At 36.9% G+C, this 17,301-nt stretch overlaps 4 protein-coding genes across 4 annotated transcripts; 3 read left to right on the forward strand and 1 right to left on the reverse strand.

The window, feature by feature from the left end:
- Nucleotides 1–2,672: 2,672 nt before the first annotated feature.
- LOC18018964 (probable pectinesterase 53) lies at nucleotides 2,673–5,629 on the forward strand. Its single transcript, XM_006400471.2, has 5 exons — nucleotides 2,673–3,134; nucleotides 4,012–4,201; nucleotides 4,303–4,509; nucleotides 4,606–4,841; nucleotides 5,302–5,629. Exons 1-5 carry the CDS (start codon nucleotides 2,767–2,769, stop codon nucleotides 5,447–5,449), a joined length of 1,149 nt encoding a protein of 382 aa, XP_006400534.1. The 5' UTR covers nucleotides 2,673–2,766; the 3' UTR covers nucleotides 5,450–5,629.
- A 229-nt stretch (nucleotides 5,630–5,858) lies between these two features.
- LOC18018965 (probable glutamate carboxypeptidase LAMP1) lies at nucleotides 5,859–9,022 on the forward strand. Its single transcript, XM_006400472.2, has 10 exons — nucleotides 5,859–6,859; nucleotides 6,953–7,020; nucleotides 7,098–7,179; nucleotides 7,257–7,349; nucleotides 7,433–7,585; nucleotides 7,716–7,784; nucleotides 7,863–7,950; nucleotides 8,100–8,272; nucleotides 8,351–8,461; nucleotides 8,542–9,022. The coding sequence occupies exons 1-10, from the start codon at nucleotides 5,969–5,971 to the stop codon at nucleotides 8,833–8,835; spliced, it is 2,022 nt and encodes a 673-aa protein (XP_006400535.1). The 5' UTR covers nucleotides 5,859–5,968; the 3' UTR covers nucleotides 8,836–9,022.
- Nucleotides 9,023–9,247: 225 nt separating this feature from the next.
- Nucleotides 9,248–11,718, forward strand: LOC18018966 (protein sym-1). Its single transcript, XM_006400474.2, has 7 exons — nucleotides 9,248–9,644; nucleotides 9,853–9,940; nucleotides 10,063–10,157; nucleotides 10,356–10,428; nucleotides 10,515–10,607; nucleotides 10,766–10,852; nucleotides 11,219–11,718. The coding sequence occupies exons 1-7, from the start codon at nucleotides 9,298–9,300 to the stop codon at nucleotides 11,297–11,299; spliced, it is 864 nt and encodes a 287-aa protein (XP_006400537.1). The 5' UTR covers nucleotides 9,248–9,297; the 3' UTR covers nucleotides 11,300–11,718.
- LOC18018968 (mitochondrial dicarboxylate/tricarboxylate transporter DTC) lies at nucleotides 11,566–14,114 on the reverse strand. The gene is made up of 6 exons (XM_006400473.2): nucleotides 13,842–14,114; nucleotides 13,392–13,475; nucleotides 13,033–13,094; nucleotides 12,541–12,902; nucleotides 11,943–12,157; nucleotides 11,566–11,855 (listed from the first exon to the last, which is right to left on the reverse strand). Exons 1-6 carry the CDS (start codon nucleotides 13,959–13,961, stop codon nucleotides 11,799–11,801), a joined length of 900 nt encoding a protein of 299 aa, XP_006400536.1. The 5' UTR covers nucleotides 13,962–14,114; the 3' UTR covers nucleotides 11,566–11,798.
- Between the last annotated feature and the right edge of the window lie 3,187 nt (nucleotides 14,115–17,301).

The following is a 17,301-nucleotide window of genomic DNA, read 5'->3' on the forward strand; positions in this document are numbered from 1 at the left end:
ATATATATAGTATGTTTTCTCTTAATTAGACTTTTAATCACCGTATTTTTCATGAAATCTGTGTGCAATATACAGATTCATCGGAAATACACGTGTTTTCTTATAGTGAATAGTTTTACGAATCTACAACTTTAAGAAAGTCTGATATCAAATCTTGAAAATAAATACATAATCTCAAAATAATAAATTTTTAAACATAGAATCCTTTATTTAACTGAACTACAATATGATAAAACGATTTAAATTGTATTGTGGCTAACTTGCAAGTTATGTTCCTGTAGTGCAAACTGGTTTACGGGTAACGAAAATTACTTTCATACAAAAGATTTTTCCTCAGTGGTTCACAAATCACTTAAACATATTTTATGGAAGCGTCGATATTGAAAGGAATTTGTTTGCACATTTAAACATCTAAGTTTGTTCACTCATGCGGCCCATAGATTTTAGATCCTAAGAATTTTTTTAAAAATGTAAGAAACTGTTCATTATAAAACGATTTACATTTTTTTTCCTCGTAAACGGTTTACATTTAAATAGCAAAAAAAAAAAATTATGAAATTAATTTTTAAAATGATTGTTTACATTTTGGACTCTTGGAATTAGATTAAAAAATATATGATTTACTAAATATATTTTTGGAGCAAAGTACAGATAAAGTATATTTTTAAAAAAATGTGTACAGTTCTTATGCCTCTTATTCATACCATTGTAAGGTAAAACAATATAGTAATGAAAGTTACTGTGTAAGTGCGTTTGATTACAACAGCTAAGTTTATTGAAAATATAGTACTGAACAGGGAAAAAATCATTTGTTTTATATGCCACCAAAATGCCTTTTACATTTTTGGAAGCTTTTTGACAATACTATAAGCTAATAAGCATAGAAAAAAATTTAGACTAAATGGTCTATTAAAAACTTAAATTTAAATATACTTTATGTGTACTTTGCTTTAAAAATGTTTATTAGATTATAGTTTTTCAAATTTCTGATTATTGTTTCCAAGAGTCGAAAATTTCAAACAATAAGTGATTAGTGAGGATTGATTTGAAATGTTTATTAATATTTTAAATATTTTAAATTGTTATTTTCTTGATGGTTAAATTGGGTATCATTTCTTTTGTCAATAAATTTATGCCATTCTAATAAATCTTCGAGGGAAGGTGTTGTTCTAGTAATGCCCTATAATCTGAGTGATTTATCTAATAATATTTGTATAATTTGTAAATCAGATATACATAAGCATTGATAGAAACCACAGTTCACGAGAGGAGTGTTGTCCCTACCAGAAGCCAACAAGAAAGGAAATAAGAGAGAGTCACGGGCACTGAAAGACAACAGCAATTGATAGAATAAAGAGAAGCCACCTTACCTTGCCTTAGTTTGTGCACAAAACTTTTCGTTTTTTATACCAGTGTGCACCTCTTAGTGGACTCTCATCACCAATTCACCCTTACAGTATAATTTATCTTTAGTCCATAAATGTTTTTGGATGGTGGCAGCATGCGGGTTTGGTACGCATCTTTGCAAACAGCGGAAAAGAATTTCTTTTAAAGAATGTTATCTACGGGCAATAACACTTAGTTCTTTTATTAAAATATATAGTGCTCTATATATATATATATATATATATAACCGTTATGTTTACTGCTATCATTTAAAACCATATCAAATGAACTAAATCAACATTTTTAGTTTTATTGAAATACTCCTAGTTATATTTTTGGGGATTTGTGTAAAATTATTTCCAAAACACTTGGTGATTATTACACTTTCTTGTATCCTTTGTCGAACAAACATTGTATATCTTGTTAATCACATGTTTGGCCTCTTAAGACTAGAGTAAAAAAATAAAAACTGAGAAAATTGTTAAGCGCAGGTAAACTCCTTTTTGGTTAATTTTGGAAAAGTTTGGACGATTTTACCCATTATTTAACTACATAACATGCAATGTTTTCCTATACCATAACATGCAATGCTTTCCTATGACATATTATTTTTTTATTTAGACGTTCAATTTATTAAATGGAAATTAGAGTTTAGGATTTCAGATTTAGCGTTTAACTTTGTCCGGAGCCCATATGATAAATTAGATGTCCACATAAAAATGCAATATTAAGAGAAAGAAAAAGTCACATGTGTCGTTTACAAAATAAATAAAAGTTAAAAGTAACGTTTTAACTGTTTATTCACGAATATTTAGTTAGACATGAATAAGTGATTTTCTAAATTGAATAAAGAGATATATCTCCTCTATGTTCGTACCATTCCACACTTATGCAACTTTCATTGACTAAATAGTTTTTTTTGTTGTTGTTTACATAAAATTCAATTCACAGATGGTAAAACTCGTGATTAGCTTTTGTTGATAAATAAAAAATGATGAGTATCACATCAATGTGGGTTATTAGATTTTTTTTTCCCGATTTTCTTGTTTATTTTTTCCTTTTTGGGTTGGGTTTCTATAACGAAATAATAGAGTCTCCTTTGTTTTTAATTTGGCCTTTTGCTAGGCTCTCGTTCTATACGTGGATGTGAGTGGAACCACCCCGTGACATCTTCCCTTCTGTCTCTTTTCACCTAATTCCATTAACAAAGTACCAAACACTCGACCACCTCTAACAACACACACATACATGTATATATACACTTACCTATTGAGAAATCACATAAGCCACATATTATTGGCCGTACTTTGTATCTTTGGTGAAACCCGAAAAAACAAAAACCCACCATAAATTTTGTTATAGATCATTCTTGTCGTATAGATGCCCAAATTCAATTCATTTCAAGCTCCCATTTTATTTCTCCTCCTTCTCGTTATCCTTCTTTGTTCAACGCTAACACAATGCCACACCAAAGGTTTACGAATACGACCAAGAAACCAGAAGAATGTGAACACGACGAGTCAGGCACAAAACCCGGAAGAGGAATTCATGAAATGGGTTAGATTCGTCGGGAGCCTTAAACACTCGGTGTACAAGGCAGCCAAAAACAAACTCTTCCCTTCTTATACACTAACTGTCCATAAGAAACACAATAAAGGTGACTTCACTAAAATCCAAGACGCCATTGATTCTCTCCCTCTCATCAACCTTGTTCGTGTTGTCATCAAAGTTCATGCCGGAGTTTACAAGTAAGCACAAGTCTCTCTTCGCCTACCTTAGTTTACATGCCAGCTCTAAATATCATGTGCTTAGTCTGAATTTTCGGTGTAATTAAATATTAATCAAAACATATTTTGGTCGACATTTCATATAATTTATTTTCTTTGTTTTTTTTTGTTAAATAATGAGGTATATAGAGGATAGGCAATTAATTATTTAGGCCAATTTCGCAGGGGTACTATAGAAATGAATAAAGAGTGTTTGGTACACTTTGTAATTCAATTCCAAATTGGTACCACATCATCCGTAGATTTATATACATTTTTTTATTTTGAATGAGTGGCTGTAACTATATTCCAACAGTGTGAACCATAGATTCTGGTGTTTTTGTCTATATACATTTTGCAGTTTTGCAATTTGTTTTCGTTCTATTTAAGAAGCAGGGTGATACCATATCTTTTCTTTTCGTCCTTTCCCTGCATCTGCATGAGCCAAAATTTAATTATGAAACAGAAAGAGTCTAAACAGGTATTGCCAATAAAGAAATGCAACAATCAATGATCTCTCCTTTAAAATCAACGCTATCTGATCACGTGAACTCAGAGTTGTGTAATATATGCGTTAAAGGTTGAGTATATGTAATATGTATTATGTATATATATATATATAAAATCTATAGGAAAATGAGTTTTATAGTGACATTTTGGGTATTATGGAGTTATAAAGCGCCATGGGACCACATACACTCCACGCTTACCATCCATTATTTTATAAACTGTAGTTATTCTTCTTAGATTTCAAACCAGATATTAGCTGTTAAAAAAAAAAAAAAGATTTCAAACCAAATTAAGCAAAATAATGATAATAAAAATAATAATGAAAAAATTGGTGGGAAAATGGGTGCAGAGAGAAGGTGAACATACCTCCAATGAAGGCATTCATAACAATAGAAGGAGAAGGAGCAGAGAAGACAATAGTGGAATGGGGAGACACAGCACAAACACCTGACCAAAGAGGGAACCCCATGGGCACCTTCAACTCCGCCTCTTTCGCCGTCAATTCCCCTTTCTTTGTCGCCAAAAACATCACTTTCAAGGTAACTTCTAATTACCATTACCATAGGCTGTTGTGTTCAAATTTATTAGGATGCATAAGTTTTGAATCCATGTTTTAGAGATCGGTCTTATGTGTATGTAGAACACGACCCCAGTCCCCTTGCCTGGCGCGGTTGGAAAACAGGCGGTGGCATTGAGGGTTTCCGGGGACAATGCAGCGTTTTTCGGGTGTAGAATGCTTGGCGCTCAAGACACACTCTATGATCATTTGGGAAGACATTATTACAAAGACTGTTACATTGAGGGATCTGTTGATTTCATATTTGGCAATGCCCTTTCTCTCTATGAGGTAAACGTTAGGATCACGCATAGCTGTCTATAGCTTTATGAGAAGATATTGTAGCTTTGTTTTTGCTCTAAAAGAAAAAAAGGTGGTGGTGTACAGGGATGCCACGTGCACGCGATAGCGGATAAGCTAGGAGCAGTGACGGCGCAGGGGAGGAGCAGTGTGCTAGAGGACACAGGATTCTCGTTCGTCAAGTGTAAGGTGACAGGGACAGGGGTTTTGTACCTTGGGAGGGCATGGGGTCCTTTCTCAAGAGTCGTCTTTGCTTACACCTATATGGACAACATCATCCTCCCTAGAGGCTGGTACAATTGGGGTGACCCTTCACGAGAGATGTAAGTCTACTTTACTCCTCTTTGACCTCACTACTTTCAATTGCATATAACCAACGTTTATCATATCAGTGGATTCCGAAGATAACAATTCTTAAAACACTAAAAACTAACGGACCAAAACATAGACTTTTTGGAGATGAACTATAAAGCATAGATTGAAAGAGAACATGTCAAACCTGCCGATACATTTCAGTGCAACTTTACAAAAACACGATCTCATTGCCTCATCCATTTCAGAGTCCTAGGTCCCCACCACTCAACATCTTCTAACCGACTTCATTCTTGTCTTATTATACTTTGTGTGTGCGCGCGTGTATCCCTATATAGATATTGAAGCCATTAACGTAGGCGTGCGTAGTCTCTTCTAGTGCTCCATAATGCGTACATACGGCATCAAACATTATCACCACAGGAAAACAAAAAAGTAACTGTAATTGAAAAAAAAAAAATGTGCATGCAGGACGGTGTTCTATGGGCAGTACAAGTGCACGGGAGCAGGAGCAAACTATGCAGGGAGGGTGGCTTGGGCAAGAGAGCTTACCGACGAAGAAGCTAAGCCTTTTATTTCTCTTACCTTCATCGACGGCTCTGAATGGATCAAACTCTAACCTTTACCCTCTTCTTCTTCTTTTTTCCCCCTTTTCACCTAACTAATAATGTACATCTTCCATTAAAATAAAAATACATTTTTAAAAAATCACATACTGTTCTTACATTCTCTACATTTTAACACCATTCTGTTTTAATGCTTGTAACCATACCGCAATAAAGCTTTTATCTTTGTCACCAATCAGGCAATCACTATATTTTTTAATGTCTCTAAGTCTTACCACACCATAATCTCTAAATAAAGCTTGTACCTTTGTCAGTGTCAACAATGGGACTCAAAATCAATATCATCTCGTAATAATTTATGTATGTTAAATGATGTCAAGAAAATAATGTAAGCTAATCTCTTAGTGCAAGTGAAGAGAACATTAAAGTAATAATAGATTGTTGCGATGATCAATCAATAATTGCAGAAGACCAAATCATCTCTAGAAAACCATTACTCTAGTCAAACATAGAAGCAGCAGAGAAAGAGAGAGAGAGGGAGGTGATGATTATCTAAGAAAGAAGCTCCATTGATGTCGAAATCAACAGCTCTCGCCTTCGTAATCGCAGCTTTATCTTACTCCCTCTTCTTCCACTCTTCCTCTTCGCCAAAACCTCACTACCATGCTCTCTTCCTCTCCGCTTCCTTCTCCGACAACGCTTCCGTCGCCTTAAACCTTCGTGCCCTCACGCGCCGCCCTCATGTGGCCGGTTCGGAGGCCAACGCCGAAGCTGCCGCCTACGTTCACTCCGCCTTCATCTCCTCCTCACTCAAATCACACGTCGTCGCTTACCCTGTTTCTCTAACTTACCCAATTCATCGCTCCCTTGTACTAACACCAAGAGACTCAGCAAAGCCGATAACTTTCGCGCTTGAACAAGAACAAATCGGAGACAATCCTTACGCAAATGAAGTGATGCCTACTTTCCATGGATACGCCAAGTCGGGCAACGTTTCCGGGCCTGTGGTTTATGCAAACTACGGACGAGTCGAAGATTTCGTTGGTTTGAATGCCTCCGGAGCCGTCGTGATTGCGAGGTACGGACGGATTTACAGAGGAGACATAGTGAATAACGCGTATCAGGCGGGAGCTGTAGGCGTCGTGATCTACACAGATAAGAGGGATTACGGCGGAGAGGAGTGTTTTCCGGCGAGTAAATGGATGCCTCCGAGTGGGGTTCAGGTGGGCACCGTTTATAATGGGTTGGGAGATCCGACGACTCCTGGGTGGGCAAGCGTCGATGGGTGCGAGAGATTATCAGAGGAGGCCGTGGAATTGAGCGGCGATTCTACGCTCATACCATCGTTGCCTGTCTCGGCGGCTGATGCGGAAGTGATTTTGAAGACGATGGAAGGAGATGTTGCTGATGGAGATGTTTATCTAGTTGGTCCTGGACCTGGGATCTTGAACCTGACCTACATTGTGAGTGTGTGTGCAAGTGAAAAGATTCGTTTTTTTGGGAATTTGTGTTTCTTTGCTTGAGAAAGTTAGGAAATTTCTGTGGTGTGGTTTCAGGGGAAAACTGTTATAGCTGAGATTGAGAATGTTATTGGAGTGATTGAAGGAGAAGAAGAACCTGATAGGTTATACCATTCTCAATAATGAGTGACAATAGACCACTAAGGTAGCAATTTGATTTATGTTTGGATGAATTGGTTAGATATGTGATTCTTGGAAACCATCGAGACGCTTGGACTTTCGGAGCTGTTGATCCAAACAGTGGCACTGCGGTACTTTTGGAGGTGAGTAAAGTTTGGATGCTGAAAGTTTTCAAATGGTATTTTATTTGCAATGAGAGAGAGATGTTGAAACTGTGTAGATTGCACAAAGACTAGATAAGCTGCAGAAAAGAGGGTGGAAGCCTCGGAGGACGATTATTCTGTGCAATTGGGATGCTGAGGAGTATGCTCTGGTCTCTAGTCTCTACCTCGCTTTTCTTACCTGTCTACTTTGGTAATGTCGAAAGCAGGAGTTTAATGTGTTGTTTTCTATTAGATTGGGTCAACAGAATGGGTAGAAGAAAACAGAGAGATGCTAACTTCTAGAGCAGTGGCCTACTTGAATGTAGATTGTGCGGTATCTGGCCCCGGATTCCATGCTTCTGCGACTCCACAACTCGATGAATTGATCAAAGAAGCGGCTCAAGAGGTACTTTTAAGGCAGTTTTAACAAGCATCTGGGTGGTATGTAAAACTGTCTTTTGAGCTAATCTTGAATGCTAAGCTGTTCACTGTTTCTGTTATCAAAGGACATATAATCAAGCTTTTTCATCTTGCAGGTTCGTGATCCAGATAACACAACGCAAAGTATCTACGAATCGTGGATAGGATCAAGCAACTCTGGTGTGGTAAGTGAAGATTACACTATGTTATATTATAGATTTTTGTCTTATGGTAAACTGATTGGTATACTTGGGTATGTGAAGATTGGAAGACTAGGAGGTGGAGGATCGGATTACGCATCATTTGTGCAACATGTTGGCGTTCCAGCTGTTGACATGCGTTTCGGAAAAGGTAAATCTCTGAGTCTAGCCACTCACACCAACATTAGATGAGCCAAACATCATGGTCTCTTGTATAGAGACCGACGTGTCAATAAGCTTTTTTTTTTTCTCATGAATTAGAGACTAATCATTGCTAAAAAATAACCACATATATAACAGACTATCCAGTCTATCACTCTATGTATGATGACTTCACTTGGATGGAAAAATTTGGAGACTCTATGTTTCAGCGACATGTCGCAATGGCTAGTGTTCTTGGTTTGGTCGCTCTTCGGTTAGCAGACGAGGAATTCTTACCATTCAACTATATCTCCTATGCATCAGAACTCAAGGTAATTGATTTCTTTCAAAAATATAAGCTCAAAGCCGGATAGATTTCCGTAGTCTTATTTATCTACCTGCATAAACAGAAAAGTGCGGAAGATTTGGAGAAGTTAGGCCATAGCATAGATGTTTCCCCGTTAATCAAATCGATCCAAGATCTATCTACGGCTGCACGAGGGATAAATATAGAGAAGAAGGTGTGGCGATAGTTTTCTACATTTGTCAAAAAATTGACAAGTAAATTGGTTATTGAGAGTAGCTTGACTGGAGTGTGCAGGGAATTAAAGGAGCTCTGAGAGTGAGAGAGCTCAATGACAGATTAATGATGGCGGAGCGAGCTTTAACAGACCGAGATGGACTCTCTGAAAGACCCTGGTACAAGCATTTGGTGTACGGACCATCCAAGTATGATGACTACGGATCCAAATCATTTCCTGGAGTTGATGATGCAATAGATGATGCAAAGAGGCTAAAAACCAAAGCATCTTGGGAACTTGTTCAACACCAGATCTGGAGAGTCGCAAGGGCTGTAAGACATGCATCACTTGTCTTAAAAGGTGAATTGAGATGACATCAAGAATGCTCATGTTGCTTCTAGCACAATGTTGGATTAGATACTGAAAGACAATGTAAATATGTTTTCCTCTGTTGTTCAACCAAAGTCAAATGCTATGACTCTTTGTAAAAATTAAACCCAAATAAGTTTAACTATGTTTTCCTCAGTTGTTTAACATTAAACCCAAATTTCGTTTTTTTAATGTTTACTTTTCTATCCAATGCTAAGCTCCGTTTTTTTTTTTTACGTTTTCATGAAATTCCTAAAACTCTTTTTCGTAATCTTCCTTACACTGCTCCGTCCACTTCTTCTTTAAGAAGCCCATTGCATATGAAATCCCATAAAAAGCCCATTACTAAAGCCCAAAACATTACCAGAAGCTCGTTTTCATGGTTTTCCACCACGAATAGTCAGTCATATCCCAAGTGCGACAGGCACCGTTAAGTTAAAGTATCAGACAGACCAGACGAAACCACGATGCTTAGCCCCGCCACTCTTACCCGGAAAACACCACTCTTGTCCAATTCTCATGGGTTTTCCGGTAGTCACACTTCGTATTTCAATCGAATGACTCTAGCTGAAGCTGGTTCGAGCAGGGTTCTTGCGTTTGGGTACAAAAAAGGTTCACTGAATTGTGGTCGTATCAATTGGTCTGGACGTTCAGGGACTGGGTTTGGGCATCTGGGTCGGGTCTCTTCGGTCTCAGGTGGAAGTTCAGGTGGCTCCGGCGGGATTGGTGGTTCAGGTGGTGGTGGTGGTGATGGTTCCGGCGGGGGAGGTGAAGGTAGCGGCGGGAACGGAAACATGTGGTCGTTTCTCTCATGGTAAAAAACTCTTACGTCTTCCCCTCTCTACTCTTTTCTTGTGTAAATATCGTTTCTTTCAAAATTAAACATTTTCATAATCCGACATTGGAAATTCTCATGGTTGTTAATAGTACTCACAAAACTCTGTTTTACTATAACTCCTTGCTGAATTAAACATATATACACATTGTATTGTGTTTTGGCTTGATTTTCTGTGGTTTTTCAGGTACCTGGCTCTTCTCTCAGATTATCCTGTTTTGACCAAAGCTGTGACGTCAGCAATCTTGACCCTCATTGGAGATTTGATCTGCCAGGTAACTCTCTTGTTGGTGTGCTTATCAGTACTTATCTTTGAAGTTTGGATTCATAGTATTCATATAAAACCTCTTATTGAAAAAAAACAAGATTGCTTATTCTTGTTTCCCTTGGTTGTTAGCTTACAATCAATAAGACCTCATCTTTGGACAAGAAGAGGACACTCACGTTTACCGTCTTGGGCTTGGGGCTAGTCGGTCCAGCATTGCACTTCTGGTATATCCACGGACTGTAATTTTTTTATGTGTTATATTGTTTTCCTCGCGTGCTCGTATGACACCGTCAAAGCTATTTTACTTTTCTGCTAAGTGGTTGCTCATTTGAAGAGACTTAATGCATCCATTGATGACACATAAGGTCGTATTACTTGTGCTTATTCTCTACTTGCTCTCTGAAATCTCGCAACTCCATTAGGTACTTGTATTTGAGCAAAGTGGTGACAGCTTCCGGATTATCAGGCGCAGTTTTGCGACTTTTACTAGACCAGGTAGCAAAATTTCCTATTTTTCGACTAATATTCATGTTCCTATCTTTGCTTCCTTTTTGTTAACACCAACTTTTTTGTTTTTGCAGTTTCTTTTTGCTCCTGTTTTTGTTGGAGTTTTCTTATCAGCTGTTGTGACACTTGAAGGAAAACCATCGCATGTCATCCCAAAGCTAAAGCAGGTTGATTTTAATGCCAATTAACCTTTTTTTTTTAATTCCCAAGAGAATGTTTTTTGCATTGTGCAGGGTGGGAAAGCATTTTGCAGGAACCTAAATTTGATACTCTGTATCTTTTTATCGGTGTTCTGATTGAAATCTATGAATTGCTGGTTGTGTAGGAGTGGATTGGTGCAGTGCTAGCAAATTGGCAACTATGGATACCATTCCAGTTTCTTAACTTCAGATTTGTTCCACAAAACTTCCAGGTTTGATTGCCAAACTCTGTGACAACATGAGATGGGTGTGTGAAAAATACAATTCGGTGAAAGAATGATATGCTTCAAACATAATGGCCCACACACTCTGTTTCTCTCTTTGATGTCTTAATCCTCTACTTAGTATAATCTTTGACCACGTCATCATCCAGCTAGAAATTATTAGGCGGTTTCATATTGTTGAGCACTTGTTAATGAGCAGGAAAGGAATCACACTTAAATGACATTATAGCTCTCTGCATCATCATTTATATAGGCTTAGCAAGATTTTCCTGGTACCAGGTGTAATTCAGCGTTCTGCGTAGAGTTTGTTCACTGGCTCGTAGGATGATTCAATGTTTTATATCTGAATTGCAGGTACTCGCTTCGAACGTAGTGGCTTTGGCTTGGAATGTGATTTTATCATTCAAAGCTCACAAAGAAGTTGCTCCGAAGTAGGCAAGTTTCTTACCTACAGGTGTTGTGGGATTGTAATCGGCAGAGTTTTGGGGCAGGGTTCTTGTCTGCTGATGCACATGTTTGGTGTTTCAAACGAATATTTGGGACACTACTCATGACATTTTGTTTATGTAGAAACAAGCTTGTTCTTAAGCACTTCTGTCATGTCACATTATTGAGTACTTTATTTAATTCAACCTTTTGCTACCCAACATCATCATCCATTTTTACTTCTTAACGGAAATTGTAATTTTGATAGTTAATAATAAAGTCTTAAATTCTCTGGTATCTGTTTGTTTTGAACATCAAGAGGAAAATTTTGAAGTTCACGGACCAATCAACGACCATTAACAGAAAAAAAAAAATTTAAGTCTCAAACACCTCCAATAATGCCTTTAGTTATTTGATTAAAAAAAAAAGGAAATGAACACAATTCCAATTGCGTTTTCGTTCTTCTCATCTTATTTTTGCCGCGCACTTGACAATGTTTGTATTAAGATCACAGCCCAATGGTCTTTTGGAATTTTGTAATCTGGTTCAGGAAGATCCATGTCATCTGCCAAAAAGAAAACAAGATCATTTAACGATCTCAGAAACAAGCTAGAAGTAAAAAAAAAAGAATAAGAAAAGATTGTAGTTATACCATGACGTGAGGGGCGATCCTGACGCAGTAAACAGGGAAACCTGTGTAGAATTTGAGAGGTCCTCCTGCTTTTAAGGTTTGCATGGCACAGTCGAGCGAACCCGTGTATGGATATTTACCCTGAGCATCGGGTTGCATTTTCTGGATCTGAGTTTTGACAAAGTCAAATGGCAGACTGCAAGCCGCAGCGAAGAATCCGGAAACAGCACTTGCTCCTGCCAAAGGGAACAAAAATCACATAACTACCAAGCTGAGAGATCTATAAACGTAAATGAAATATAGGAATTACATGACCACAAGTCAAAAACTAATTAGGCCTAATTATTAAGTTTAGTGCAGAACTATTGTAACTAGTCTAGAAATGTAGTTTTGCCAGCTCAGCAATACACCTTACGGTTATTTGAGAGATGAGGAGCAAGGAGAATGCCTTCTAACTAGTTATGACAACACAACACTCGTGTAATCAAGTAGACTACAAGCTGTAAATATAAATTTCCAAGACGATTCTGTGAATCCTTGACTCTAACTGCTATATACATTTATTGAAGGCGTAGTAGAAAAAATATAACTGTATGAGAGACTCGGAAGGGCAGCTTACCTACGACCGTAGATGTCTCCCCAAGACCAAGATTATCTCTCATGTATTCAGCACTTTGATCATAAGACGCAAGCATTCCCATGTTCAAAGCCATTGCTCTGACCACAGTTGGTCCACAACCTTTCCAAAGTGCTAGAACTCCTTCATCAGCACTAATACGGTAAAGCGCATGGAAGGCGTTGGTGTAGTTCCTGCGCTGAGCTAACGGCAAAGTATTATCGGCTTGCATTCTGATAAGCGCTAAATCGGCTGGACTACCAACGCAAGCACCGATTGCACCAGCTGTCAAACCACAAAGAGCCTTCTGATACAGCGGTAGTGGCTTCCCATCATTTGCCTCACTTGCTTTTGCAGTCAGCAACCTGATAACTCATAATAACACTCTTTGATTAGTACAGCAAATGGGAGAGGATGATTTACATATAACTATGGAGGCAATAAGAAAGTATTCATCTGTATGGGCTCAAGGTAACCCACAAATGATTAACTTACTTGAATGATCCAAGACGGGCAGTGGTGTAAGTTGCTTGCCTCAGCAAACCAGCAGATAAACCCTATTGGAAAAATTTGAGTCAAATAAGTTCAGGGCACATCTTCATAGCAGAAACGGAGAGAAGCTAATGTTGTAGTTAGCAAGAAAGAGACAAGACTGTTTTAGATACGAAATCTACTGAGTATCAGATCATCAATATATACAACATTACAGATCAACCACATGAACATATAAATAAACTCCTCATGAACATCAACACCAGAATACCAATAGAAAACATCCTACATAAAATCATGTCTCTTCAAAACAAGTAAATGCATCAAGATAGATCTAATCAAAATCCAAAAATAATATATACCTTGTAAAAGGCACCGATACCCTCATTCTTGAACATGGTCGTGGTCACACTGGCTGCAGATCCCTGACCTAGTTGAATCCTCACCTACGCCACCAGAAAGAAGTATTTAGCTCATTAGATTCACATTATTCAAAATCCTATGAGCACAAGCAAAGGACTGTAAATGCGATGCACTAAGAACATTATTCTAATCAAAATCCAGATCTGAACATATCAATAGCAACAGTCCACACAGAAATGAGTCTGAACAAGCTCCGAGAATTAAAATTCGATAGTACAAAGAAAACCAGATCTGAGAAAAAAAGTAAATCCATAGAGTCGGATCTGATGAACACATTTACAGATTTCGCGGATATCAAGTATCAGCATATCAAGCAAGAATTCTACTTAAAACGAGCTTCTACGTGAATATGCTGATACATAGACGTGTATCCAGAAACATTTACATACCTTGATCATGTCAATCGGCTGGATAACGCAAGTTGCAAGCATACCAGAGGCACCGCCATTGACGAAGGGCTTCACAGTAGTCCAGATACCAATTGGAGCAACTTTCTTCTCCTCCGCCATCTCTCGGACTCAAACGCAACCAGAAAAAGAGATTCCGCGGAGAAAGAGAGAAAGAAAGAGATACTCACTACTTGGTGGAGAGGAAACGATGAAGTTTAGCTTGGAGCCTTTATAACCCAACTGAACTAAACCATACCAAACCCTTAGATTATTTTTTTGTATATTTCGTATGAGATCTGAATCTAACAATTTTTCATTTCCTCTCAATTTTTTTAAATGGATAATTTTATTTTTTTTACATCCTTTTTAATTGGATAATTTGGATTCCCTTTCAGGATTTAAGCAATCCTAAAGTATTTAGAGTTATTTATTACGCATTCCACTTTTAATCTCGTTAAGAAAGTTAACCAAATCGTGTAGTTATGAAAATTGAAAGACGAGTGTATTTTTGACTCTTTGGGTCCTATATAATTCTTAAATTTTAATTGATCTTTTGTAGTTGTACTTTTTTTTATTTGTTTAAATACGGTTTTTTTTGTGCGAATGTTTAAATACGGTTTCTTTTGGCATTTTTCACGCCGTAGTAGCTAGTGGACAAGTAGAGATGTATTCTGATGCAAATTGATAATACTGATGCCAATACAACATATATGATATATATATATATAAAGCTGTTCGTGAATATTACAATCAAAGGGATAAAAAAAACAAGAGGAAATATATAGTAATAAGTGGAAATTGATGGTTAATGTAAATATTTCTTCCATGTAGAATTATAAACATATGAAGAAAACAAAAATCTTCTTATTTTGGTTTTTCCAGGAAAAAAAATCCTTTCAAGTTTATACAATTCATCAACTATCAAAAAATAAGATTGAAGCCATCTTAATTTATGGATGGAAGCATTAGTGGTAAATAATCCAATTTCATCACTCACACAAGAGCGTTGGCTTTATAATGATGGGTTGCTTGACCACTGATATGCAGCAAATATTACATAATGCAAATCACTTATGTTATTTTGTGGATGATTCTTGGGTTTCTAGAGACCAAGAGACTGGAGTTGGTTGGGTTTTATATGATAACTAGGTGAGTACCCGCGCATACGCGCGGTTTTTTTCCAATAACTCTTAATTTGTTTTTTTGTTTAGAATTTGTTTTGTTGTTTTTTTTGTTAAATCAAATTGTATATCATATGAGCCAATATGTACACATTATATTCAGTTTTATTGCTATAAATAAATAATTATCAAATTGAATTGGGTTGTAAAATAGTGAAGCTTCTTTTTAAATAACCCCTTGATTGTCTTATCAAATTGTTTTGTTTTAATAAATGAAAATTATATTGATAATTTCTAGGCCAATACCCGCACAGGTTTTTCTTCATAAGTGTAAACTTATTTTATAGAGTTTGTGTTTTGAAAATTTCACAAAGAGTAATATGGAACCATACGAAAGGTGGAGATAACACTACGGAAATCAAAGTCTCTCTAGGGAAACATTCAATATCACACAAAGGAAAAAACGAACAATAAATAAGTTGTAGAAATTTGGAACTAATGTGAAAGCTTATTCTCCACACAAAAAAGAAAGAAAATTATGTTAGATATTATTAGATGCTTCCAAAATCATGTAACATAAATAAATAAATAAAATGATTTTAAAGCATGAATTTAAGCAAACGAATCTTACCGAAATCATCAAAAAGAGATTCAAGAACATCTTTGGCCAAAGTGTATTTGTAATATACATCATTAGTTTTGTTTTAAATTTGTAATGATATGCTGACTGAAAATTAATATAAAAGAGAGAGAGAAAAGTAGACCAATTTCAAGATATCGAATGAACAATCCCATATCTTGTCTCATATATGCCTCGACCTGTACCCGCAGCAGCAGTTGCATGGTTTGGGTGATGCCGCAGTGGCAGCTCTGAAGAATTTCCCCTTCCTGATGACATCCTCTTCTCCATGTTGACTGAGGATTAGTTATATATTGTCTGGCTGATCAACTACGTGAGAGGTAGGTTAGTCAATATATTTGCATTTCGAGCAAGAGATACACCAATTTATTGTTAGTATAACTAACTACAATCTAACAGTTATAAAAAAAAATAGTGGCTTGCACTTTGAGCATTCTTCTTCCATCAAATCACTTTATATTATCATTGGTATACAAAATATTTTTAACTTAAACAGATAAGCATTTAAAAAACTACAACCGTATGTAATCAAATGCATACCATAACGGTGTTGCGTAAGGCGACTTCTTGTTGACATGTTGACATGAATCAGGCAACGAAACAGAAGAAAGATCCCACTTATTCATTCCTATTAACATATCCTTTGAGGCCACCGCTTACCTTGTCTGTGGCTTTCATGGAAGAGAGGCAGAGCCGAGAAGACTCGCACTTATTTGTTTCGATCTTGCTTTTCGTCGATTCAAAGTAAAATGAAAGCTACGAAGAATTAGATTTATAAGTTAGAATCAAAATAACAAAATTTCACATAAAACCAAGCATCATGAAGCTTAGCCATACACTTCGGTACAAACATATACACTGCAATTTATCAGGATTTTTAGAAAAAAAAAACATTGAAAGTAAATCCACCATCCGTTGTCTCATAGTTATAACCACCATCACTCTTCACAACCATGAGTGGCTTAGCTACACCTTCAAGAACAATCACTTGAGCACTTTCATTTTTCATTAACCAACATCTTACTTCTCAACAATTCAATAGCTTGTGGGATTTAAGGTATGTAAAAGCTTTCTCCCTGTTATGTTACAACTTACAACCCATCCATTTATCAGTTTTGATTTAAAGAGTTGTATCCAAGTGCGAATGTTGAAGTCTTTCTTTCCACAGCTCATAAACGGCCTGCCAATTGGCTGAGACCAGAATGGAATCTGATGCCAATCGCTTGCACGCAGGCTCATGCGCTGCACAGAACGTTATTTACTCGACTTGCTTTCCAAAAAATAGTGCTTCTTGCCGTCATCTTGAAGTCACCGTGCTTGTATTGCGGCCAATTTCTGAGTAAAATGAAACATAGGACGAATCAGAGTTATACATGCGAATTAAAAGAGCTATAATTTAACATAAACCAAAACATCATGAAAAATTACTTTCAAGAGCTAATCAGAGTGCAGATCTTGGCTAGAACCGGCAAATTAGTGTTAAGTTGTGATATGTTTTCTTCACTTGTTGTGACTGTGGGCCAAAGCGTCCCTATTTGATGAGAGCATGAAGAAAGTTTGTTAGATCATGCTGCTCTCATAGATATCGCATCTACAAAATGAATTTGCTAAACTCACCAAACTCTTCCCAAACACAACTGTTCTTGGGGAATCCATTTAAGATCAAATTGGACTACCGAAATACAAATCCACATCTCAA

The sequence above is a fragment of the Eutrema salsugineum genome, unplaced genomic scaffold (genome assembly GCF_000478725.1).
Source record: "Eutrema salsugineum unplaced genomic scaffold, Eutsalg1_0 scaffold_2, whole genome shotgun sequence".
Lineage (NCBI taxonomy): Eukaryota > Viridiplantae > Streptophyta > Magnoliopsida > Brassicales > Brassicaceae > Eutrema > Eutrema salsugineum.

What these genes read in the sequence shown, in the direction of transcription:
- LOC18018964 (XM_006400471.2), top strand. Translation starts at nt 2,767, where the DNA reads ATGCCCAAATTCAATTCATTTCAAGCTCCCATTTTATTTCTCCTCCTT. An exon ending in ATGCCCTTTCTCTCTATGAG is followed by an intron (nt 4,510 to 4,605) that starts GTAAACGTTAGG and finishes GGTGGTGTACAG; the next exon opens with GGATGCCACGTGCACGCGAT. An exon ending in GGTGACCCTTCACGAGAGAT is followed by an intron (nt 4,842 to 5,301) that starts GTAAGTCTACTT and finishes ATGTGCATGCAG; the next exon opens with GACGGTGTTCTATGGGCAGT.
- LOC18018965 (XM_006400472.2), top strand. Translation starts at nt 5,969, where the DNA reads ATGTCGAAATCAACAGCTCTCGCCTTCGTAATCGCAGCTTTATCTTAC. An exon ending in GATCAAGCAACTCTGGTGTG is followed by an intron (nt 7,785 to 7,862) that starts GTAAGTGAAGAT and finishes GGGTATGTGAAG; the next exon opens with ATTGGAAGACTAGGAGGTGG. An exon ending in CCTATGCATCAGAACTCAAG is followed by an intron (nt 8,273 to 8,350) that starts GTAATTGATTTC and finishes CTGCATAAACAG; the next exon opens with AAAAGTGCGGAAGATTTGGA.
- LOC18018966 (XM_006400474.2), top strand. Translation starts at nt 9,298, where the DNA reads ATGCTTAGCCCCGCCACTCTTACCCGGAAAACACCACTCTTGTCCAAT. An exon ending in TTGGAGATTTGATCTGCCAG is followed by an intron (nt 9,941 to 10,062) that starts GTAACTCTCTTG and finishes CTTGGTTGTTAG; the next exon opens with CTTACAATCAATAAGACCTC. An exon ending in TCATCCCAAAGCTAAAGCAG is followed by an intron (nt 10,608 to 10,765) that starts GTTGATTTTAAT and finishes CTGGTTGTGTAG; the next exon opens with GAGTGGATTGGTGCAGTGCT.
- LOC18018968 (XM_006400473.2), bottom strand. Translation starts at nt 13,961, where the DNA reads ATGGCGGAGGAGAAGAAAGTTGCTCCAATTGGTATCTGGACTACTGTG. An exon ending in GTATCGGTGCCTTTTACAAG is followed by an intron (nt 13,095 to 13,391) that starts GTATATATTATT and finishes TTTTTCCAATAG; the next exon opens with GGTTTATCTGCTGGTTTGCT. An exon ending in GGATCGCCCCTCACGTCATG is followed by an intron (nt 11,856 to 11,942) that starts GTATAACTACAA and finishes TCTTTTTGGCAG; the next exon opens with ATGACATGGATCTTCCTGAA.